The following is a 26,549-nucleotide window of genomic DNA, read 5'->3' as shown; positions in this document are numbered from 1 at the left end:
CTACTTTCTAATAATATACGGGGATAAACAGAAGCACAAATATCTCTTTAGGTAGACATACTGAGTGTTAGCTTCACAAAGCTTGCTCTGTACTTAATTAATCTGCTCTGAAGTCCAAATTAACTTTTTAAAGGTCTTCCTAGCTTTTCTAAGATATACGGTGTTTTATTTTGCTACAGTTGAAAGCTCCTGATGTATTGAAAAAGCATTTTTCTGCTAACCATCTCTGGAAAATGGATTACTGTAGGAATTTAAATGGTTGTTTTAACCAGCTTTTTTTTTTGTAAAAAAAAGGAGTGAAATGGACCTAAAATCAGCTGTAGGTATATAAGATATTGATCCAGCTGTAAGAGAATGGGAGACATCTTTGCCTCAAGGATTTTTATTTCTCAATTTCTCTCTACATGAGAAACACTAACCTTAAAAAGGCCAGTGCTAATCCTCAAAAGAGTGAAAGTAATCACACTCCTCCAGGCTCCTCTGCTCTGACAGTGCTACCAGGGACTATCGGCCACAGCTCTGGGGCTGAACGCAGCACACGGCTCTCCAGGACAGACCCCCAAAGATCCCCACTGCCTCTTATGGGGCACTGTGGTCCTTCCAGGCGATCCATCCCGCTATCCTGGGGCAGGAAGGGAAGCAAAGCATTTTTCTCCTTTACTTAGACCTCTGTCTCAAAATTGCAGACGATAGGGGAAGAGTCTCATGCCTGTACCTCATTTGGTGCCATCTGCTTTGTAATGGTAATGCTCCTGATTCATCTGCTCAGAGATATTCAAGTCATGCTCTGCACAGAGCTTTCAAAAATGCACATTACTGCTTGTATATAGAAAGTAAAAAGCGACTTTGTGTGGTTTCAAAGTTTGTAGCCTGACATGCTTCATTTCTGCATTAATGAACAATGAAGTGACTATTTTTCAAGTTCTTTTCATTTGCTGTATTTCACATGCTTACCTCTCCATTGAAGAAACAGAATATAGTTGCCACAAGTAAGCCCTAAGAGAAAGGAAAAGAAAAGAGTTTAGAGATCAGAATATATAATTTTTTTGGCATTGTTTGGAAATTTGGACTTGAGGGATACAAGATAAAAACATTAGTCCACTTCGTCTGCATCACAGACACTTCACCTGACCTCCCCTTCGTTCACAGTTACGTTATTACTCCGATTTTTGTCTTTTCAACATGTTTTACCATTTTCTTCTACTTTACTAGCATTTATAGATTATCTATTTTGGCTATGAAGTTATTTTTGTACAAAAGGCCTAGAGAAGGAAAATTAAATGGTAGGTAAGGTAGATAGATAGATATCTTGCTTACAGGGGAGTACCACACCAGTACTGACTTTGCTGAAGAGATGGCAGAGGAATTGTGTCCTACATGCTGCCACCCACTTGTCAGAGTGCAGTTACCCAGTTAAAGTGTCGGCCAAGGAGAATCCAGCTGCCCCAGGAAGGCTTGAAATCAAACTGTATGTCAGGGTAAGTGAGCTTGTATGTGGGGCGTCACGATGGATGGTGGGGATGTGAAAAGAGGTAGAAAGGGTCAGAAAAAGGAAAAAAAAAACCACAATAGGTGAGTTAGAAGGTAGGGGGCAGAGAAAAAAAGAAGAAGAGAGATTGCAGATCATAGCTTGGTCCTAAATGGCTTAAAATTAATTTAATTATTGCCACAGTTGTTCAGATAATATTTCACTACTGCTAGAAGGTTAAACAGGGCCAAGCCAGGGACATGAGGTGAGAAAATGTGAAATTAATAAGAGAGAAAATTCACGCACACAGCCTGCCATTCAGTGTCATGTAGTTACACTGGTCCATGTTCTAAACCACACTCGCTTTTATTAAAATAGCATTACATAGCATCAGTGGGAGCCAAATGCCTTCATTTTAAATTACTTAAAGCAGTTATTATAAACTAAATGTATGGCAGTTTGTGAAATTGAGGGGAAAACTGCAATACAATAGCTTGTGCTCCCAAGGGCTGCTTTGAAGAGCTTTACAGCTGTATCTTTTTTATAAACCCTCATTTAACTGATTACCAGTTAAACTGTAGCTAACGCTTTGTAAAATGTCTTGGACTCTCAAGTGTATATTTTGGACCACAAACATAGGGTAAGCAATAACTGTTTTAACAAAATGCTTATATATTGGAGATATACAGGCTGGTTGGAAGAGGTGCTGACCACCTGAATTTTGGCAATTATTTCACTCCAATATGTTTTCTCTAATGCAGAATTTGTAATTTGACATCACTTCAAATATGAACACAGAGAAGCATGTGAGAGGAGGAGGAAGGGTAGACATAGTGAGAAAAAGTTTATTTTCATGTTTTGGAAAATGGGTGAGTATTCTCAAAAAACTCAAATCCCAGTATACAATATGCAATGCACAATAGTTCGTCCCTAAGCTCTGGTTTCAGAAACACCACAAAGTCAACCAAAATCTTATGCCTCTAAAGAAGGACTTTGTCAGACCACAGATTCCCAAATAAAAAATCTATGCAAGGGGAGCAAATGCATCAAAAATTTATGCAAAGGGAGCAAATGCATCACTTCCAGGTGCCCTGTATTGATTTTCTCCTGCGCTGTGTGTGCTACATTAATTTGCACAGTCTTGCAAAACATCTGCTGTCAAACTGCATGGTACATGGTCTCACTATTTTGCTAAAGTGTGTTTATATGAACAGCAGTCAGCCACCATGGGAAATGAGAGGGATCTTGATCTCCTCTGGGAGTAGAGATGCTCAATGGATGTCCTGTGTGAGGCATGGCAGATAGATACAAAAGACACCAGGAGGAGAGAAAGAACTGGAGAAATTTTTCTAAGTCTGTTCTTCAGCGAGAGTGTTTAGGAGGAATTTGGGAACTGCAGTTCACCTAAAGGCAGAAATTGAACCTGAACTATTGAAGGGAGCCATTTTCCATTTCAGTTCTGGTATGGTATTTAAATTCCTCTGTTACATCCTGCAATTGCTCTACTTTTCTTCTGTTGGAGAGTGTAGTTCCCTTAACTAGTGTTTTTTCCACACAACTTCTGACAGAAAAGCTAAAGAGGAAGCTGTGGTGATGCCTCATATCACTTCAGTTGCACCCCCTGTTATTTTGAGACCATGGATGTTGTACATCTTCCATTTGAAGAAATTATTTTCTCTCATTTGTCCCATATACATCTCACTGCTCTTCTTCCACCAGCAATGGCCCTCTGGGCTCTGCCATCTATTTCTATTTCTATTTCTATTTCTATTTCTATTTCTATTTCTATTTCTATTTCTATTTCTATTTCTATTTCTATTTCTATTTCTATTATTTCTATTTCTACTTCTATTGCTATTGGTATTGCTATTTTTTCTATTTCTATTCCCATTTCTTACAATTTATACATAAAGTTTTGACCATAGTTCAGAGTACTATCGTTATCTTCAGTTGTAAAGCTACAGAGATACCTATAGCTTTGTCTCTTTGGAGCCAGAAGGGCTTGGGATGATGATAATTTTACAGTGGATCTATTACAACCTGTCACAGACTGGATGTAGATGAATTATTTCATGTAAGGCCCACAGGTTAATTCTCACATCTCTTTGACATACGTCTTCCACATTCTCTCTAACTGCTGCTGGTTTTTGCTCAGGGTGAAATTCTTGTTGAGGATGAGATTGCTAGGTCAATTATACCTCTCTGCCACTGTGTGGAGTTGTTAAACTGACCTGTGATATATCGTCTGCTGACAGCAGGATAACATTGGCTGTGGTATTGAAGGCAGAGATGAAGAATACTTTTAGAGATTAAGGCCTTTAATGACTGCTTCTGAAATTCTTTATTTCTGGAACTGTGTGAAGACCAGACGAATGTGGCTTTCATGCCGTAGGGATTGTCATGCCTTAGGGATTGTCCAGAGCTGGCAGCTCTCAGATCTTCATGTACCTTATTGACACCATAGTGAGTTTGTCCCTGTGTTTAAGTGCCTGTACTGGTCCAAGGACTTTCTTTGCTTGACAGGTATTTAATTTGTATCTCATTCTCCTAGACGACATGAGTGTCTTCAAGAGAAGTTCCACTAATTTGCTCAGCTTAAAAAGAAACAAACAAAAAATACCTATGCAGATACTGCAAATTTACACGGGTTTCCAATACCTCAGTTGTTTTTCTTCTAGTTTATGTCTCCATAAAACCAATAAAGCATATATAGATATGCTTATTTCTGTTATTCATGAGCATGTCCATGGCCTTAGTCTCTGCCCTAATTACACATTGTCTTGCTGTTTAGGCTTTAGTGGGGTGACATATTCATCATTGATGGTAGAAGATGATGCCACGTGTAATTGTACAGATGGCCATAATATAAAAAAATCAATTTCTGATTCTCTGTGTGGGCTTTGGTCCATGTCCATTCACTTCTCACTTCTGGATCTGAATGGACAGAAAAAAAAAAAAAAAAAAAAGCATGGCCAAGATCCTTCATCGAAGTGCTTCCCATTCCCATCTCTCTCATTTCAGCAAAGATAAAGAGCTTTGAGAAAAACAATACCTGTGTTCCTCATCGTCTTCATTCACAGCGCATTCATACAGCATCTCTGAGGTAAATGACTGGGTTATAAAGGGTTCATTTACGTTAGGTTAAAAAAAAATAAGCAAAGCGAAGAATGTGTCTGTGCAGTTTCTGATGCTACTGAGGTGGGGAGATTGTCATAAGAGGGCTGAAGATGGCAGCCAACCTGCTGCAAAATGATGGAGACATCCCATCAGCCAAAGCTCACACTTAGCTTCTTCTCCTGCTCTCTTCTGGAGGTTTCATTACTGTCATTTTGTACATGAATTTTTCATACAGAAATGGCACTTTATAACATCCAGCTTTCAAAAAAACATTTTCCCCATCTTTTATTGGCTCAAAATATTAGGAAGTTTTGAAATTACTAATAATGCAAAGAAAAACATGAACAAGAAATAAAAAAACCCCACTTATGTTGTCAAAAGTAGTCCTATGACATTAACTTTGCACAGAAGGAAAAAATATTTCTGGTTTGACATCACAGAAGATATTTATTTCCCTTTAAATGGAGAAACAGATGGAATGAAGACCTTCTAAAATGCATTGAAAAATCTTACTATTTTTAAGAGGCTACTTTTAAATGGGTTAATTTTGTCCTGCATAAAGCTGCATAAAGAGTTAAATTTACAATTCGGAGGCAGGGTGGATATATATGTGACACAAACCCATGCCTAAAAAATACAAAATACCCTTTACACAAATGAGGCCCCTATGAGCTTGATCCTCCTGCCTGGCAGGATGGGTGCTGCAGTCCTGAGAGTGCTGCTTGGAAGCTGTTGTGTGACACAGAAGTAATCCTACTTGCGGAGAAAGAAAACTTTGATTATTCTCCATTTAACAGAAAAAACCTTTTTATTTGCCAATAAAAAACAAGGCCCTTATGCTGAATAGCATTTTAATTTCTCATTAGAGGCAGGCTTGCATGTTGCTGTTGATTTGGGGGCTATTTCTCCACTGCACCAAGTGGACCTCCATGGCTAAATCTTCTCTGGCATAGGAACAGTGCCATGTTAGGTAACATGATAGCCTCTACAAACCCAGCTACAAGATGCTGGAGAGAGTTTGGTGAGAGGGGACAGTTGGTGGAAGGAGCTTGCAAGCAGGAGTGTGTTAATCGCTGGGCTTGTTTGAGAGCATCTGCTGGGGGGGGGTCTATATGTGCAACCAACTGATGTATCATGGGGTTATTGCATTTTTCGACTCTTCCTTTTTTCTTGTGTGGCCTCTGCCATGGACCAACATCAGAGATCACAAGCTGGGAAAATGGGATGTGCTTGCTGGTAGCAGACCCTCTGACAGGAGCTCAGCACCCAGATTTCTTTGCAGCCTGGGACCCCTCAAAAGATGCTGAGTGGTTCCCGGGGTGGGGGAAGTGGCAGTGGCGGCCCCAGGGCCAGCAGAGGAGCAGGTGGCCTCGGCGGGTTGTGAGGCATGAGCCACATCCCTCCTGCCCTCTCTCACTGCAGAGACCTGAGTGCAGTTACAGGCAGGAAACAGGGCTGCTGCTGCTTCTCTCCTTCGCAGGAGGCACCCTCTTTGCCCAGGTGTACCATTTCATCTTCACTGGGCAGCACGATGGGACTTTTCAGGCTTTTAAGCGACAGATGTGTTTTCAGGCCAGAGGTGTGCAAGGAGCCAGCGCATCCTGTACCGTAATGCTTTACACCTGCAGAAGACTGCATCTTCCATGTGCTTTCAGCATCATCTAACAGGCTTTTGAAAGTCAGATCACCTAGGAAAGTCTCCAACTCACTGACTCTTCTGGGGTGCAAATGTTTGCTTTGCGGTGCTTACTTTAGGAGCTCTGTTTAATAAGCTAACTGCGTGTTCAGCAATGCACCTACAGCATCCCATTCTGTGCCTACGTGATTCCACTTAAGGGTTGAAATATTTTTCTTTTGCCTGGTGCAATCTTTATTTTAGCACAGTCTGGAGACTGAAGAGCTGACATTGGTGATGGTGAGGAGAGATACTAATCTCTACTTTTACAGGATCCATGGGAGGCTGGCTGGCTGGGCTGGAAAAGTACATGCATTCATATCTGCAGCACAAAAGCCAGTCTTCAATTTTTTTATCATTTATACATCTACTCTACAGATCTGTTAAGAAGAATCTGGTCTATGTGCTGAAACAGACACAAGCTGATACAGGGGAGGTAGACATACAGAGTGAATTGCTCATATAGTCATATTCGAAAAAACACTTCTGCTTAAAATGGTGAGCATTAATGATAGTACTGCAAAAAGAGCAGGACAATTCAAAACCAGACTGGCTTCTGTAATTCAAAAGTGACTTCAGCAGAGTAAAGCCAGCACGTAACATCTCAACGTGTTGTTTTTCAGCTGGGAAAACCATTCTCTGAAAGAAATACCATTACACAGTTTATTGTGGGAACAAATTCTTTCCCATTCATCATCTTCAATCTTTCAATTTTTACAATAGACTGCAGTGCTTGTTTGCACCTTTTCTGTGTACATGGACGATGTAACTAATATATCAAACCATCGTGCTCACTTAAAGCAGTGATGTGCTGTTGAAAAACTGTCTCTGTTCTAAAAAAGGCACAAAAAATTAATCATTTACCCAGTGCAGAAATGGAGAATGTATTATATTTTCCACCAAAAAAAATCATAATTGCACCCATGATGCCTACTTGTATATGATTGACATGCCACGGGATGCAAAAACTAATAGATTGCTGCTAGTTTATGGAGAGGCAGGCTGCGCTGCGGTTTATGAGAGTGCAATAGCTAGCGGGGAAATATAGCCGTTACACAAGCTAATACAATATCTGCTAATTATGTAATCAATCCTAGAAGAAAATGAGCACCACAGGAGTGATTATATAGCTGGCTATCTTAAATATGCATACAAGAAATGTTTGGGAAAGGATTAAGAAAGTTTATTTTAGAATACAATTAAAAATCCGCTCTAAGTAGAAAAGGGAGCATCACAGTTGGCTGCAGTTAGCAGGACAACTGCATAGCCCTCCCGAAAGGCCAAATTTTACATGCTGGCACACTGGAGATTACATTGCAGGAAGCTCACTGAGATTATATTGCAGAGGTGTCAAGAGCTCTTCTGCGAGGTCTGCACTGCTGCCCTGGCTCGGGGCAGCCCTGGGCGGGCTGTCACCCCTCAGCATGCCCGGTGGCCTCTCGGCACAGCGGCAGTGGGGCACGGGCAGCCCCCGCCGTGTGCCCACGCTGGCATCCCCAGCACCATCCCCACTGCTGAAATGGAACAAAATGTATTGGCAGGGGGCGATCGGGACCAACAAGCGATGGAGAGACACCCATTCCCGATGACTGGGACAAGGGCAGAAGGAACCCACTGGAGGTGAAACTTTGCCTCTTTGGATCCCTCTCTCACCTAATCCCATCCATCGGTACAACAGTTTCACGATGCTTTGGTTTTGTTTCTGGTTCAATTTTAACCTCGGTTTGGTGACTTTCTATTGCATAATGATCATAATTAAGACTGTTAATTAAGATGATTAACATTCTTTTTGTAATTCTCCCACAACCTCAAAGGATTTGAAAGATGTTTTAAGAGTAAAATTATTATTGTAACACTATCTTATCCTAACTTGCTAAAACTGTAAGCAACCTGTCACCAGAAAACTGATTTGGAGGTATTCCTTTATAGCCCTTGAGACCAAAGAAGTGACAATACAGGTAACAACAGAAGAAACAGACTCTCATTCCCTTTAAGTAGAACTGTAATATAAGATGGCATACACTGCAAAAACAGACCTATAACTTCAGTTATTCTACGCATGCAGTAGCATGCACACCCACAGTTTTGAAGGGATAAGGGCGATAAGCAGAAAATATAATCTAAGATGACAGGATGCATAGATTTTGGTAGCATTATTTGTCACTTCACTTAAGGAAAAAGCACCACTGATATTTTTTTAAAGCTGTTTTCTTACTCCGACATTAAAATAATTTCTGCATTTAGCTTCTGTATGAAAGGAAACAAGAAGTAGGTCACTGTACTCACCCATGTTGACCACTATTCACAAACACATTAGAAATCTCCCTTCCCTAGTCAATATAGGACTGGATATATTAGTCGGTAAACCAGATAAGCAAGCATTTAAAGTCATTTAGGTTTGTTTTGTTTTGTTTTCAAAAGAAAACAAACCAGACTTACTGAATGATGCTGTATTTTCAAAGCATTTATGAAATCAAAATGTCAGTCATATTTTAATTTAAACTGCCTAATAATGGAATTTTAACTCCTAAATGAAGCTTCATTGTCTCAGTCTTTTCTTCTCAGTGTCGGCATTCCCTCTGTACAACAGTCTGCATACACAGCTAATTTTAGTATTAACCTCACAGCACCAGTTTCAGTCAATTTGAGCACTTCAACGGAAATTGTATTGGAACACAAAAGCCCTCTGTGATCTCAGTTTTCTCTCCTTAGTTTAGAAATAGTGCCATCTGATCATTTTTGCTACATTTTTCATTGTTTCCCCTATCTTGTGGTTGTTCTTTATGCAGCAGTGCTACTCGTGCAAAGGCAGATAATCCAATAATGTGAAAGTGGTTGGAAAAGAATTGCAAAACCACGGTCACGCTCAGTTTCGGGGCAAAACAACTGGCAACAGCATCTTTGGCTAAATTAACTTAACAGCAAGCACCTCACCTAAGCTGAAGTTGCTACTATATAACTGTCCTGGTTTTGGCTGGGATAGAGTTAATTTTCTTCCTAGTAGCTGGTATAGTGCTGCATTTTGGATTTAGGATGAGAATATTGTTGATAACACACTGATGGTTTAGTTGTTGCTAAGCAGTGCTTACACTGGTCAAGGACTTTTCAGCTTCCCATGCTCTGCCAGGGGCACAAGAAGCTGGGAGGGGGCACAGCCAGGACAGCTGACCCCAACTGGCCAAAGGGCTATTCCATACCATATGGTGTCAGGCTCAGTATAGGAACTGGGGGGAGTTGGCCAAGGGGCAGTGATCGCTGCTCGGGGACGGGCTGGGCATCAGTCGGTGGGTGGTGAGCGGTTGCATCACTTGTTTTATTTTTCCTGGGTTTTGTTCCTCTCTCTCTCTCGTTGTTTTCCTTTTCATTACAATTAATTACATCATTATTATTATTATTATTATTATTATTATTATTACAACAAATTATTTAACTGTTCTTATCTCTACCCACAAGTTTTTTTACTTTTGCTCTTCTGAGTCTCTCCCCCACCCCACCGGGGGCGGAGGGCGAGCGAGCGGCTGTGTGGTGCTTCATTGCCGACTGAAGCTAAACCACAACAATAACATACCTGGTAATGCATTAATATATGCATGATGTAATCATATATTTCTCCAGCAAGTCGGTTTTCTGGTCTCCAGGGAATAATAACAAACTGAATTCCTAGTAAGGGCACCAGGATTAAAGTGGCTCTGACAGCTTTCATATACATGTTGGACTCAGCACGGTGGGTATCTCTTAGCTTTGTCACCAAAACTCGGACAATGTTAAGCAAAAAGAAAAAATTGACCTGCAAAAGCAAAGCCATTATAGGTGAAAGCATTCAAATTAAAAAGACATTCAAAATAAAAATACAGAGCACATATATGGCAGTAAAATGTAACTTTCTAGCTTTATCGTAGCTCATACTGGGCAGCTTCTTAGGAGTCACACCTTGGAAAGTACCTTGAATGTCTTCAGAAAAGAGATGTTAAGCTGCTCTACACACTTCCCTTAGGAAGCCTGCATGGATGTTTCAGGCAGGCAGGGATCAGTTCTAGGAAGCACTAGCTGTTTTGACACTGATGTGGGCAAATTTAGGATGTCCAGGGAATAATTAATCTCATTTTTATGTCTAAAGTTTAAACAGGATGGATGAATTGTCCCCTAGGAGTAACCATGTCTCTCTTCTGAGTCTGAAGGTCACCTAGGTATCCTGCTTGAGTCTGCACTGGAGATGTCTGCAGACAGGTGAGACAAACCCCAGCGTGTCCCTGGGTGTATGGGACCTATGGGGGCACACAATTTCTCTGAGGAATGTGCTCCAGCTTACATGGGCCAATGCTTCAGGTTTGTGTATGAGCAGGGGGGCAAGGCTGCTCTTGAGAAAAACCTAGGCTACCTCTTGCCTCCACCAGACTGCATGGACCCCATGGTACTCTACCCACAGGTAAAAGTTAACACTTGCTGGCTCGGGGCAGAAACGCGACACTTCAGAAAGTTTTGCCCCTGACTCTTACAGTCAGCGATGCCGAGTAGCTCAGCATCTCATCTCCTCAGTCATTTCTGGAAGTCTGATTCCAGCTGTGGGTGCTCAGCATACAGAAACCTGCTCTTGACCCTGGCTTCACAGAGAGCTCCTTGGGGGCTGTGCTGAGAGCCTGCGGAGGAACAGGGAGGGCAGACCCAGGCTGCTAATGAGCCCAGTGGGTACCCTGTGGACACCTTAGGTATCACAGACCTTCTCTCTCTCCAGTGTACCCAGATCACTCTTTTCCACTCTGTTACAGTAATATCAGGTGCCTATGCTTCAGAACTTCAATGGACTGTTTTTCAGATGATTTTTTTAAAATAAGTATGTAAGTTGCATGACTTACATAGATATTTTAATAGCCCAAATTCCATAGATATATGGGAAATTTCAGTTGAATCTTTCAGAACAATAAAACATGAATCAGTAAGCTGTGGTAAAGCATTTCATCATTTCTTACCTACTGAGAGACCTTTCAACTGTTTTACATTTGTGCTCTACTGGAATAAAGGAATAATAAATTACTTCTGAGGTCCCATTCAGCATTAAATCTAAACCTTATTCTCCATCCTACTCTGACTTCATTCACTCGGCTTAAACTTCACTTTTAGAATTTCTGGAAGTAACGATGAAAAGTGGGAAAAAGACTTTATAAAGGTAAAAATCCTCATCTCTTCACAAGAAAATTAAGACTGGAAATGGCATAAGCACAAGCCAGAAATTATTATTATTTTGAAAACAGTTAAAGGTTGCTCTTTTTCCATAAAAAAAGTCCCTCCTTTTTTCTTTGTGGCTAAGATGTACAGACTTGGAGCATGGTGATAAAAATAAAGGTTGAATGGCCTCTTCTAGAAGTTGGCATTACAACAGCAGAAGCAATCAAGATTGAACCAGTAAACCCACAATAGATGTGATTCTATGGGAACAGCAGACTATCTATATGGCAGGGAGGAATGGGCTTCTTCACATTGCTGATGTGCAAGACTGCTTCTCAAGAAAGGGTAGAAAGATCTTCAGGTTTTTCAGCTATTAGACGGAAAGGTGTTTCTTTATTCAAAGGTGTTCCCAGTATTCACCACCCTACTGTCTGATCTCTGACGTAATTACTGCAGGTATGTCCATGTAGACTTTTGCAAGCAAGAGGCAGCTCAAAAGCTGTAAGTGCATCTTGGGTGACACACTGAGGGGAGCTTGGGGCTTGGGTCGAATAGAACCCTTTCTGTACCTTTTAGGAAGGTCAGGGTTACCGTGACAAACAGCACCACTGGCAGACAAGATGCTATATGTATACATATTGCTGAGCTGCACTTTGAATCTTGTCCTCCTACTCAGACAGCCCAGTCCAGTCCCTTCCCTAGGGAGCTAGTTTAGCTCCCTACCTTTGGACCATACCAGTTCAGTGACCAGTAAAACTCGTGCTAGGCAACCAGCCTGCACTCAGCTCACCCCAGCTAAGGCATAGCTAAATGCCTCATTAATGTCACATAAATGCAGTACGTTTGTTACAAATAGGTTTCGCTGGGAGAGAGTGACCTCCCTGATTTTCAAAAGCAGTGATTCTGTTTGCCTCAAAATCTGATTCTTTACTGGGAGGTCCCTTTACAGGACTTGTTTTTGAAAAGTATTGAGAACCTTGTAACACTGGGTAGAGAAAACCTCTAGCTACTTCTGAGTTTTGACCAAAATACTTCTAAGAAACTTCTATTCTGTACAGGTTAGCAGCATTTCTAAAATAATTATTAAACTGTTGATAGCAAATAATATTCTTACCAATAAAGCTGCCATTACAGGTCCATGAACAATATAGAGCAAGTGCGTGTCAACACTCATCCAGCAGCTGGAGGAGAAATACACCATTAAAATTTATTATTAACTCAAATAAAATGTATTACAGAGTTAAATAATGCTAAGTTCCTTCAAAAGCAGGCATGTTACTCACTTGTCATTGAAGTATCTGGCTCTTGCAACAGCATGAATAGATGCTGGCACTAAAGGGAACCCTGAAATGATTAAAGCTATAGATCAGTCTTGGTATTTTTTTAGCTTGATTTTCATATATTACACACACTAAGTCGTCTCTTGGCCACAAAGTACATGTATGTGAAATCACAGCTTTCAGGAAAGAACTGCAAACCCATCGCACTCAGCGCCCTAGCGTTACCTCAATGGTGAGATGCAAAAGGGAATAACGTTTAAGGCAAGCCAAAAGGAGAAGCACAGCCCACGGGCCATGCTCTCCTGGGGCGTCGCAAAGCTGCTGCCAGGCTCCCCTGTGCTGCTGCGGCTTGTATCGGGAAGGGTGTGAGCAGGCAGTGTGGGAAGGACACAGGGATCATTCGGTTCTCAGGGGAGTATTGCCTTGGGAAATGAGGGACACTTGTTAAAACTATGTAAATCACTGTTGAGCAAGAGAGAGGCACATTAACTCACATAGCAGATTATGGAGCAATAAACAACAGAGCGAGGAGTTGCTCTTTTGGAGCTTATGGCAAGAGAAAATGTTTGGAGCCAGGATTTTTTTGGGGGGAGGGGGATTTGTGGTATCTTCTGCAGGTTCCCAGCCTCTGTGCAGCCAAGCCCACCCCATGCAGCTTTATCTCAGCAGGGAGTGGAGCTGTGGATACCATAAATCCACATCTCCTGACTTATCTGTGAAGCCTCAGGGGAGGCCACTGCTCTGACAGGGAGCTGACGGGAGCAAATTTGCACCAGGCCAAAGGCTTGGGAACGTGCCATGCTTAACAAACTGGAAGCCTCAAATTTGTGTTTCCAGCCCGACATTAAGAGTGACAATCTGGTCCACTTCTGTCTACCTCCCTTCAGCCTGCTTGTATGTTGTGTCCCTCTCCAATAGGCTAGAAACCTGGAATTGGGCAGTCTGCACTATGATACTGACCCCAGTTTGTACAACCTTGCACGTACAGACAGCTGGCCAGTGGGGAGATGGTCTACTGCCTTGTCTGTCCTGTGCAGAGAGCTTTGTGGGCACCTTTGGTGTTACTGCTGCCTGTTCCCTATAAACCATAGACGTTTCTTCTGAGCTTTGGATATTCTATAATTATAATTAAAAATGTGTGAAAATGTCCTGCTGATTAGTCACAGAGGGAAGAACATGGCTCCTTGTTTCTTCAGGTGTTAGTGATTTCATAAACACTTTTAGAAGAGACAGAGAATCCTTAGCCAAATTCTGGGGAAGTCTTACCTCAGAGCACAGGCCAGCCAATGCTGGAGTGAGAATAAGGTCAAAAAAGTATATAAATAGGACACTCTGATGTCTCCAGACATCTTTAAGCAACAGCTACTTACTCTACTGCTGAAAAAAGTTCTTACTGCAGTTTACCTTGGGAGGACAATGCAGCTGTGGGAGAACAAACTGGATTGCCTTCTCCTTTATATATTGTTAGAAAATTATTATTTGGCCTCTAGCTGCAGAATGCCTTTTTTGGGTGATGATGCATGGTAGAACAACAAAATGCTCAGGACAGAAATAAAGGAGCTTCCAACCTCAGGGTGAGCTTATGGGATTGACAGCTTGAGAAAATCCTTTTGATTTGGAAATGAAGCAAGTCTGGGCCAGTTTTGTTGACAGACAGATTGAAGTGCAATTTTTACAGGGCCTTTCTGTAATAGCAAAAATTCATCTGAAAGCTCTGGCCTGGAGTATCACGAGTAGAATGTCCACATGATGCCAAGGGACCTTGTTTCTTCTGCTAAATGCATTAGCCTAGAATATTTGGCTCAACAAACTCACAAGCAAATCTTAAGAACGCGACGGAAAGTTTTCATTAGTCAGTTACAGGGTAAGAAGCTCATGACTGTCTACAGCTCAAATTTCCAGTTGCAGCCTGGATGGGCTCTTCTAGGGCTAGATGTTGCTCTTCTCTTGTAAAGGCAGAGAGTTAATGAGAAGTGGAGCACCAAGGTCTGTTGGGTCTTGGTGGCACAACATGTATCACTCCAGGGGTCCCACCAACACGTGGTGAGCAGTGAGTAACATAGAAAAGGTCTTACCCCAGCCATCCCAGGAAAAGGTATGACATATCCCTTTAGGTCATGCCAGGTCCTTTATGGCACAAACTGCCAATTATGCTTAATTGTATTTCCAGTTGAATTTGGAAGGCACTCTGTTTCAGCACTGTCCAAATAAATGATTCCCTTTTCACTTTTATGTGGATGAAGCTGCCTGAAGCAGCCGGACAGAGTGGACTGTAGCTGGATGCACACACCTGATACTGTTTTCTTGCCCTGCATAAGGGCAAGACCCAGTGAAACAATAACAAATGAGAAATTACATCCCCAGCAGCAGCTCCCAGAGAAGGGGGTCACCTGAAGGCATCAGCCTTGAAATACATCTGTCCATGTCAGATTCCATTCAATAATCTCAAACCTTTTGTAGAAGTTTTATATTTGCTCAGATTTTTATTTGTCTTCTAAAGCTATTTTAGAAATGTCATTAGTGATTTTTCCAAATAAAATAATCTAGATCTTCTAGCATAGGGATCTTCTAGCATTAGTTATAACAATAAATAATGAGTAACTTCATCTTGTGTTGTACATTTACCTTGATCTTTTGAATTGTAATTCAGAGCACAACCTGCTCTGGTTGCTCTTCATTGCCCTTTGGAGAAATGTATCTCTCTCCATTGATTAACATAGCTGGATGTTTAAAGTTAGACTGTGTGACTACTGCTTCTGGAATCCATGGAATTACACTGATTTATGCAAACTTAAGGGGTGGCCAGATAGTCCTAATTAGACCATTTTGCTATTAATGATTTCTACCTTAGTTAGGAGGTGCTAATGATTACTTTTTTGTGGAAGTATTCATCTAGTTTCACTAAAAAGACTGCAGATTTCAGAGTCAAGAGTCGTGCCCATATTTATTAACCTTTTCCTTCTCAAGATACCATCATCCTATTACCACAGCCACCACCCTATTTATTTTTTGGGCAGTGCTGCAGATACTGATGAGTATCTTATCAGATGACTTCACTGAATTACCCACCATGATGCTAGTGCTGTTCTCAGCAATATTACAGTTAGCTCTTAATCTTCCACTACAGGCTAGCTGTCCCGGTTGCATTAAATTGCACTGCCTAAATTGAATGTCACCTGAAAAAAAAATGTTTATGACTATTTTCCTCTTGTATAATTGGATATGGAATGACACTATTTTGGGAAGGCTCATGCTGCAACACATGAAAATGGAAAAAGCTTTATCTGGAAAGAAACATTTAAAATGACTCTTCATATAGGGCTGCCATTTCAAAAGCAGAGGCCTATCCGGCTTTGTATATTCAAATATTCTAAACTATGAAAACTTTGTGATAGCACAGTTGCTTGCTCCAAGAGGGCTCAGCTATTTGGATTGACAAAATTCAGAAACCTTGACTCAATTTAGGGTTCTTCAAGAAGGTTGTCTTCATTTAAGAGCTGATGATGTTCCACATACTTTTAATTCCAAGAGCACAACAAGTCCCTCTCTTCTCAGAAAAGATGCTATTCTCGTAAGAAAAAAGAGTGCATGATGGCATTCTCATAAAAAAAGAAAAGAAGATGAGTTCTTACATGCCTGGAAACCATCATCTGGTACTACAATCCATATAAACTAGAAAATCATGCTAATCTTCTATGTATCTAATGCAGGTATCCAGAGAGCACTAAGTCTTATACCATAAGAGGAAAGTAAGTTACCAGGGTCTTAAATGAAAATCCAAATAGGGGAAGAACAACTTTCCACTTTGCTGTTACTGCCTATTTAGGACCTGACATTGGATGCCTAACTAGTGGTTAAAGTCAGTTTTAAAGTTCTTCAGCACATTCAGAACTGGGTCATTTTTCTCTGATCTAATTAATTGCTAATTTTTCTGTGTTTAAGCAGTAGGGTTATTTTTTATTTTCCTGCTGTAAATGAAATAATGTTGAACAAGTATAACATCTCCAAAGAGGATGGAAAATAAAGAGTAAATTCTATCTGCTTCAGACTTGGATTGCAAGAGATGAATACAAGTGAACATCCCTAAGTGCAGTGGGACGATGGATAAAGGTCCATCATTTGCTGCCTAGCTGCACCAGTGGTTTCAAGATATGGGGACTGGCTCACTAGAAACTGGAATGAGGCCAGAGATTCATGGTTCCCAAACTGGGAAAAAGCTCTTGATAATGATTTGCTGTCAATGCTGATGTGGACTGGATTTACAGTAGTGACTTAAATGTGAAAGAGACTGCAATCCACTGTAATATATCGGTTGTATTTATATGGCCTTTTATTTGGCCAGACAGTCCAAAGGATAAATATCTGTTGTTGCTAGCAATTAAAAGGCAAGGGATCCCTTAGTGAAAACAGAAGAGATCTGCATATTTGGAGATGAAGGACCAGACCTAGTCATGGTTCCTTGGGCAATATGCGTGTGACTACATACAGTTTGCATCCACAGTGTATGGGTTTGAAACCTCTCTCATGGAATATAATTGAGATTTGCTTATTGATACCTGTAAGTTTCTCTGAAATGCTTTAGAGATCACTGTTGTTGGACAAAATCAGCCCTGACAGCAGAGCCATTATCTACTCCTGTGTAGGTAAAATTGAATCTTCTCCTTTAAAACATCTGCCAAAATATATCTGATACTGGATTCACTTCCAGAGAAATTCTGGTTCCTTTTTCTGCATGCTGTGTTTTTTCAGTTTGGGAGACACAGGTACTGATTTTTCCTCTTCTTCATTCCAGAAAAAATATACTTTTATAGGTATTGTCACAGATTAAGATTTTTGCATATAAAGTGACAAAAATAGACAACTTTTGTTCAGAAAAGAGATGTGTTTGGATAGAAATCTATTTCTCTCCCAAAGCTTTGCTTAACAAAACTTAAGCATTTCTTTCAGCAAATCCCAAGATGCAGCAAATAATGGATACTGGCTCCTGCTGATTTTTATAAGTCTCTAGGCCCATCCAAATAAATGCACTCAAATTTAGGACCCAAGAACTCAATCTCAAGCTATGATCTAGTGGTATAGATACAATTCAGGTGTATAAGAGCTAGAAGAATTCAAACTTCTGAAAGAATTCACCATCTTGCTACAAATTATAACATACATACCCCAGCCCAAGAGGTAATACCAGTGCAAACGCTGCTCTTCAGCAAACACTGCCACCACAATCAACGTGTGAAGATAAATGCCTTCGCAGAGCATCCAGAAGTAGTTGCAGCCCAACATGTACTGATGAAAGAATTGAAGCACTTTGCAGCTTACCTGTTAGACAAATGAGATAATGTCACACACTTGACCAGCATTTTGCATTTAAGCAGGCAAAGACAAATGTTACTGCTAGGCTATAAGAAAGCAAAGTGGAACAAAAATCCCCAGCTCTTGCTGGGTTTGTTCAGCACCTATCAGTGACGGGAATTTTAAACTTTTATAAATGAGATGAATGGAACAAACAGCCCTCACAAAGTAGAAAAAATGTATGATGACAGCACTCCAAAATGTACCACATAACAAAAAATCCCCTTCAAAATCTGATGGTTTTTAGAACTGAAACAAGCAACTTGCTTTAGATGTACAAGAAAGGCTGTGAAGAAGACGGTAACTTACAGCTCCAGTTTGGGTGATTTCTTTTACTTTTGATCAAACTTTTCTAAGGTTTGTTCAGCTCTCCCATCTGAGACGGAGTCACTCACTCTTTAAACTGCACCCAGCTCTGAACTCGCTCCTTTGGGAAGGGCAAGTGCTGTTGGCAGTAGAGATTTTATTTTTTGGTAGGGTACCAGGGATACTGGCTTCGCCTCTTTGTGAGAAGACAGCTTTACTTCATTTTGTCCAAATAACAAGGAAGTGACACATGGAGCTAAATGGAGTCAGTGAAGCTGGGAAGACGCTCCTGCCTGTGGTTCAGATGAGGCTGCCGACATAGACCTTGACAAGAGCCTATGGCTTTGAGATGCTGGGAAACGGCGGGCAGACAGTGGAGGGAAGTGTGTCCTGTCCACTACCAGACAGCCAGCTGGTGCGGGACAATGCTGTTCCTCTTCTGAGAGGATCTCATGTCCATCCACCTCCTCAGAGAGGGCAATGAGGTCTTCCACATGTGCTTCCATGCCACCAGCACCCAGCAGGGCCAGGAGGAGTGGGAGGGCATTGCTGTGCTGGCAGAGACCCACCGCTCCTGGGGGAGCACCACGTGCTCCTCGGCAATCCGAGGACACAGAAGCAATGGCAAAGTGACAGTCGTCATCTGCGGCCACAGGAAAATACTCCTTCCCCTTAACTTCTGCAGAAGTTTTCCAAGCTGACTACCTGGGCTGTAAGAGGTGTCTTTAGGTTTCACTTGTCTCTTTAAAGAGACATTTGGGCAGTTCAACAGGCAGAGGACTGCACATTCTGCATCCGTCTGGGGGACTCAGACTGCCCCTCTGAACCAGAAAAGCTTGTTAGCCATCCAGTGCACCACCTTCCGCTGCTGAGAAACATTCCCAAAGCAATTGCCTGAACATGTGCATTTAGTTCTGTTTCAGTATTTACAGTGCAGCTTGGTGCTCATGAAAATATAGGTGTATTGATAGCTTAGGATGTAGGATCCTGACAGGACTAACTTGAAGGACTGATTTTTATTTTTGGTGATTCATTTTTTCTGCTCACTGCACAGGGCAGAGCAGACAGTCACAGCTTTTTTCTGCACCGTGTCTGAACGGTTCTTGCAAAGTATGCCAAAAAAGGGTTGTACAGTGGTTTGAAAAGGTTAAAAAAAAAAAAGAAAAAGAAAAAAGAAAAAGAAGTATTTGCTCCTTTTTCTGTTGGCAAATGTCTTCATTAAGGTTCTTAAATCATCCTTGGACTGTTTTTCACAGGTCTGGGTTAATACATTTCTTGCTTTGTTCCCTCACCTGTGCTTGATGCAGCCTCCCAGCTGGCAGCTGGCCTTTCTCCATTCTCCCCTTATCCATCACCCATCCCCACAAGGGCTGCCTTGATTGACAGGCGCTTCCCAAAGGCTGCACACACATTCAGGTGGCACCCTCCCTGACATCAGCCAGCTACCCCAGCCTATAAAAAGTCAGCAAACTTTCTGAGCCATCACAGCAGTTTTCCAGACAAGTTTGATAAAATCCGCCGCATCCCAGGTTTGGGCTGGTCCAGCCCCATGCTCTCCTGTGGGGATCTCCTCGGAGGAGCTGCAGGTCAGGGGGTCGACCCAGGAGCTCGAGGCATCATTTCCCTGATGGCTCTGGTGGGAGTGACTTGGGGTGCCTGCACGTTGCACACAGGCTGGTCTTGCTCCTGACAGTGCCAAAGTCACCCCAGCTTTCATCCAGCTACCGGGGCTCTGGGAATGGTCTCGTGCTGCAGCCCAGCAGCTGGAGGGGAGCAGAGCATGGCCGGTGAGTTCTGCAGCAAAATCCACAGTATGTTCTCAAACTTGTCATTTTAACTTCATGCTTTCACCATTTCATATCACCAAACTGAAAGGGAGACAACTACAGAGTATCCTTGCTTCTCTTTGCCAGCTGTTTGCACTGTTCACCGACCCTCTGAGCAGAGACTGACGGAACATACCTTCCATTTGAACTAAGAACTTCCAGTCTTCGCTGGAACTTTTATCTGTAGCTCAAACAAATGCACACATAGAAAGCACACTGCCTGAGAACTACATACCTAAACTTCATTTACTTAATTTCCTCAACATTTCTTTCTCTCTTGTACCCTCCATGTGAACTATCACTTGTGGCTTTAAAAATGAAATCATCCACCTTTTAGAGCAATGGCCACGCATACAGCTCACGACTCTTTTGAGGAATTTAATCACTTCCTATGCAGTAAGTTAAAGAAGTAAGAATACCATTGGCAAAGCATGAAGGATGGGTCTGATTAGCACTTAGATCTATAATCACATTAATTTGAGAATGAATCTGAAAAAGTTAGCGTAAAGACTTTAAGCACAACAATGCGTTGAGATGAATTATGTTAAATTCATATTAATCAAACTACAGCAAAACTCAGTCTTTGCTTTGGATGAGCCAACAAATGCAGCACATTTCATCTGTGGCTGATGCAGTAGAAATATTTTCCTACAATAAAAAGAGGGTGTTTTTCTTAGGTCAGAGCAGGTAAAAGAGAAGAACCTGTTACTGATGAGAACTGGATTCATGCATGGTACAAATAAAACATGACAAATGTAACCCACGTCTTGGTGTACATTAGTCTTAGCTGGGGAAATTGCAGAACTAGCAAGTTTTATGAAGTGTTTTTTCTTACAGAAACAAGTAAAATAAAACTGCAAGATGATACAGAAGCCAATCTTCCACCACTTCCATACTTGATAACTGACTGATTGTTAACTTTGAGATAAAAAAACATGTCTAGGGATTTTGTCTTCTGATGAAGTCAAATATGTTTTGTTGCAAGTTCTCTGAGGCAGATGCTCTGTCCCTGTTGTGTCTTGTACAATATGCAGCACAGTCAAATCCAGGACTCAGAGGATTATCACAGCACATTCACACTATGAAGGAGAGTAAAATGTCGTGAGCTCTCAGGCTATGGGTGTGCGGGTGACTGAAGCTAGTGGGTTTTAATTCATGAGCAGGGCAGGCTGAGAGGAAATAGCTGGCCCTTTCTAGTGCAGCCCAGTAACTGTTGCTCAGGCTGACGTGCCTGTGTCCTAAATGAAGAAATAAACAAATGCTCCTCTTTTTGAGATCCTGGAGACAGACGGCATTGCACTGCACAGGTTGGTGGCTATGTAGCTAGGGAAAGTGTGATACAAGTACCAGGAAAGCCCCCAAAGCCAGGTAACCACCTACGAAAGCAGCTCCTCCGTGGCTCTGGGAGGATGGCCAAGAATGAACCTTTTTGGCAGAATACAGCCTGGCAAGAAACTCAATCTGCGAGGCTGCCTCCTGCTACTTGTTCTCACTGCACTGATGAACAGTGAGGAAAGCTGAGGAAAGTTCTTTACAGATCTGCAGACCACCCAAGAAAAAATCTCCTTTATTGTTAATTTTCCTTCCTCATGAAAGCAACCTGCAATGGCCTTAAATTCTAGCTAACTGCTCAGGGGCAAAAGGGGTCAATAGGAATACAGTCAGTCACATTCTCCTCTCTTGCAAATCTTGCTAAGAGTCATGTAACTCTTGTGAACACCTCAGCTGCGATATGTAATGAAAGCACTTCAAAAGGATGCTGGAACCATTTCACAGAGAAGAAATAAAATAATTTATTCTCCTTTTACAAGAAGGAGCTAGAACTGGTGTCTATGATGTTCTGCAGGATCTGTTGGCATATTATAAATACATTAACATGTTCCAGTCCTGCCAAAGGAGTCCCAAAGGTCCACCTGCCTACGCAGGACCCTGCAATTGCACAGTAATGTAATTGGCATGCTGCTCTCCTCGGCTAATCCAGCAGCCCCTCATCATGTGTACTTGTCATTTCTCCGTTAAGGCTCTCCTTGGTTATCAGTTAATAGCTTATGGACAGAAAGCTGCAGCATTAATTACCATCACTACCCATTAGGGCAAATCAAACCAAAACACTCAGACTACATAAAACCCAGAATACTATCTTCAACAACAAGAACAAAATGTATCGTGAAATAAACAGCTAATTGCTTTTGAGCAGGTCTTCCTAGTAATTCAGTCAGAGTAAAAGGATTGACTCAGTTTTGGTATAGGAACATTGTACAGATTCCTGTGTGTCCTCTTTCCCACGATGCTTTCCTGGGTGAAGGGACTCAGGTGGGCAAGTTCGGAGGTCTGTGTTTTACACCAGTCCTTGCCCACTCCGGAGAGCCTGCCCTATGGGAAGTGAGGGTGGGATAGCCCCTCGGTGTGCATAACGAAACCTCTCTTTTCAAGTGCTCGCTATCCATTGAAATGCCCCTGACTGACATTTCAAATAAATTGCTAAGAATAGGCCAATCAAGGTTATCGATTTTAAACCAAGCCAGCTATATTGGCCATCCTACAGCTGTGCACTCCTTTGTTTAAAGGGAAATAAACATATTTGACCTTCTTAGTCTGGTTCCTTTTCACTTCTGTGAACCTCCCCAGTGCACGGCAGCGAAGGACCCTCCTCAAGGAGAGTTTGTACTGCTTGCCACGGAGGCCAGACATGATTTATTCAAATTCAGTTTAAAGGCAATACAATATATTCTCAGACATTCTTAACTTAGCATTTTAAAGGAGTAGCTTGACGTTTGAGTACTGCTCTGCCTTACATGTTTGTTTGTTTGGGGTTTTTTCTGGCTATCAGAACACTATTCTATGAAAATATTCTTAAGTTCCAGGTATTCATATGTTACACAAATAAGCTATAAAAGGACTTTCCAAAGCAAGACAGTATTAAGTATTGTAGCTGTAAATCACTGGGTATCAGAATGTCATGCCAGTATACAATATATCTACTATGAGTCATCCATTAAATTGTGTTCCAGTCAGAAACCTGGCATACAGGGGCTCGGGCTAAGATTAATGTTTTAATACACTTTTAAACCATTTACAGAACAAAACGTACACGGTTGCTGAGAGGGCTTCTAGGTTTTGTGTTACAAGAAAGCAAAATACGAAATTAAACAACGGGGGATATTTTTAACAGTACCTGTGTCCACGTCTACGCTGTAGTGAAGTAGCCCGCCCAGAATTAGGCATTCTGGACAGGAATTAATATGGCTACATCGACACATCCTTGAGTCCCATCTGCCATAGCGATTGCTGTCCTGGGGCTGCAGCTTTGAACTCTGCAGGGTTCCGTGCCAGGCTGAGCTCCCGCGGGGTTCCCATGCTGCGTCCAGCACTGCCAGCATGTGGCGGCCACCAGCTTCTTGCCGGCGGGGTGCATCGTGGTCAGCGTCACACAGGGTGCAAGGCAGAGCAAAACGCAGCCTCGTCACCCCCAGTGAGCTTGGTTTCTGAGCTGGGGTTGCCAGAGAGAGGCAGCTTTTCAGGAAGGCATCGTAAGGATGGGCCTGACTGATGGAGGAGGGCAAAGAGGCTGTCAGAGAGTGGCCCCAAGAAGGATAAAACAGAGGCAGTCAGGGTAGCCTAAAAAAATAGTACAGGAACTACTCAACCTGCTGTTCATTTGGACTGGAAATGGAGTCAGAGTGCTCACAAGGTCTGCTGCCATCTTCTCCCAGCTGCCGGAGGTAATCCCCAATGAAATGGGGTAAGAGCTTCAGTTATTTGAGGCACCTCTCCTCCACCACTTTGATGCCCTTTCATTTACTACTCTTCTGTTTCAGGCTACTTCTGTTTGGTCTTAAATACATTCAAGAGGAGCAAGGTGGCTGGGTCATGACTCAAAAAGGGCAATAATACAGGTCTGCACAGCAGTCACCGAAGGGCAATGAAATAGTACGGATGGCATTCATCTCACCTAACCCGGATGTCTGACTTCAGGGTATAGATGTGTAGACTGAAGCAGTCCCTGGAGAGGAATGAGCACTCTGCATTTAATTCACCTGACCTGTTTTAGCCAGGTGTGAGTGAGGAGAATGGTCTCCTGGACTCAGACACAGCTGCCTGCACTGGTAGCACTGCCATTTGATGAGACAAATCCCAGTGAGGAAAATAGTTGTGTCAGCATGGTATCAGGGAGAATATTGTGTCTTGGAAACATTATGGTACTGTCCTCTGAGGGTAATTCCTTTTGGAAATGTCCATCTTTTGAGGGATTTTGAAAAATCTACTTTCTGACCAATTGACACTTAAATTTCTCACATTTTAGGTAGATCCTTTTAAAGACACACACTAAGGAAAACTTGGAGAGGAACCTCAAGTTTAATTTGAACTACCTTGAATTAGTAGTTTCTTCTACAACAGCAAAGTTTCTAAACATAATTGCTTTATATTCCCAGAGAAATATCAAAACCCAAGCTGCTTAAATGTGCTGTTCATGTGGGAGGCCTTGTGTGGGAAGTGCGGGAACAGTTCATTAGGGGATGCCATGTCCGTACAGCGTAGCACAGAATCCACCAAAAAGGCAACTGCTAGCATTTGCACTTGTTGATCTGACATTTAAGAAGTCGCTACTTGACATTTTCCCATGCCTGCATTTTTAGGGGCTAATGACATACCATCTATTCACCTTTCAGTCTCTCAGATGCATAGGAGACAGTGCAATTGATAGAAATCTACGGTCACCCAGGTCCCACCCTACATTTTTAGGTCATCTTCACTTTGCAGTTACAAACCTCTCCCACGTCTTGAGGAAAACCAAAGGGAAAAATAATAAAAAGCCTCAGTAAAGCATAGAGAATTTAATTAACGTCATAACTCAGTCAAGCACAACTCCACACAGGGGAAGACTAACAGCCTTTCAGGGACTGCTACAGCTCAGTCCTGAGGGTAAAATAAGTACACCTTTCTTGAGCAGCAGTTCTGAAGGCATGTCAGGAATTTTAGCAGATCTGGAGTGGATTCACTCATTTTGCACATACAGGCTTTGCTATGTGTGCTTTGCTATGACAAGCTCATATAAAAACCCCAGTGGCTGCAAATGGCCACTGTGGCCAGACAGGAGAATCGCAGTCGATGACAGCAAGACAGGGGATGCCGAGAGTTTGCCGATTTTGAAAACAGCTGTCCTGGGAGTGCTCACTTTTCACTGCCACAACAGCAGAGCTTCAGGGTCCAGAGATGGTGCAGGTGCATAATGATTAGGCAGAATGACAGGTTAAATCAGACTTTTCACAGAGACATTTAAATCTGCAGTTTGGCCTCCGTGCCAGACATTTGGCCTCCATCCTTGCTGTGGCTGAGACTGCAGGTCTCCTTCACCTGAGCAGAAAAGATGCAGCCTGAAAACCTGGGAACGAGCCCTGGGACCTGATGCCTTCAGCTTCGGGACAACAATTCTGGAGGAAATGGCACTCTACCTCCTATATAAGAGGCTGCGTGTAGGGATCACACTTCCGAAATACTATCCACAGGATCTAATAGAGCCTGGGTTATTTTGACATGAAATACCTTGGGACTGGGCTACATGAAAGCTATCATCCCTCCCTTCATGATGCTGCAACAGTGTTGAGAAACGTGAGCCTACTAATTGATACTGCCTTAGAAGAAGAGCAAGCAACTGAAATGTAGACAGAATAATTCCTGAGGAAAGTAAGATGAGGAAATCTGTCCCAAAATAAATACTTATTCTTAGACTATCAAACCTCTTTTTTCCCCTCCTGATGGCAGCTGTTAATTTGATGGTGCCTTCCCATTGAGAAAGCAACCGTAATAATATTGTTGAGAAAGCTCAGATCTTTCTCAGAGATGGTGACTGACTGACTTCTTTCCAGCCCAGAGTCAGTTGTTCCGCATAAACCATAAATACTCTTCACAGAAGTGTCATTTACAAATGCTGCGAATGTCCTTTAATCATCCACACTTCATATTCTGGGCATGGCATGCCACATCAGATCAGTGAATCTGACACCACCAGGATTACATGGTGCTTTGTTTCCTCCATTACTCTTAGAGTTTTGAGAATATAAACAAGAAGATGAAGACCTTGGGAAAAATGATGGGAATTACTGCTCTGTTTCATGCCATTTAGACCCTGACAGATCTGTCTTAAAATGAATGCAGATATTATTCCAGCCTGAAAATTTGTGAGAATTCTTTGGATATTGGCTGGTTCTGAATTCACAATGTCCCTTAGTCTGCGTTAATCTCATTGAACGTCCTGGGAGGGGGAAGGCTTGATCTTTCCTAGGATGGAAGAAGAGATTCTGATTTACATCTGAATTACTGCAGTGTTACACCAGTCCAACTCAGTGATTTCAATGAGGGTAAAA

General features: G+C 42.1%; 1 protein-coding gene across 1 annotated transcript in view; it reads right to left on the bottom strand.

The window, feature by feature from the left end:
- CALCR (calcitonin receptor) overlaps nucleotides 1-26,549 on the bottom strand; it is a 174,065-nt gene that overhangs the window by 7,448 nt on the left and 140,068 nt on the right. The window contains exons 8-12 of the mRNA XM_072851497.1: nucleotides 17,866-18,019; nucleotides 12,707-12,767; nucleotides 12,538-12,604; nucleotides 9,829-10,047; nucleotides 955-996 (exon numbers count right to left, since the gene is read on the bottom strand). Coding sequence (XP_072707598.1) covers nucleotides 955-996; nucleotides 9,829-10,047; nucleotides 12,538-12,604; nucleotides 12,707-12,767; nucleotides 17,866-18,019 — 543 coding nt within the window. The remainder of the gene's footprint in view (nucleotides 1-954; nucleotides 997-9,828; nucleotides 10,048-12,537; nucleotides 12,605-12,706; nucleotides 12,768-17,865; nucleotides 18,020-26,549) is intronic.

The sequence above is a fragment of the Ciconia boyciana genome, chromosome 2 (genome assembly GCF_034638445.1).
Source record: "Ciconia boyciana chromosome 2, ASM3463844v1, whole genome shotgun sequence".
Classification (NCBI taxonomy): Eukaryota; Metazoa; Chordata; class Aves; order Ciconiiformes; family Ciconiidae; genus Ciconia; species Ciconia boyciana.
Note: the sequence above shows the minus strand (reverse complement) of the source record. Positions and strands in the feature narration are given on the sequence as shown.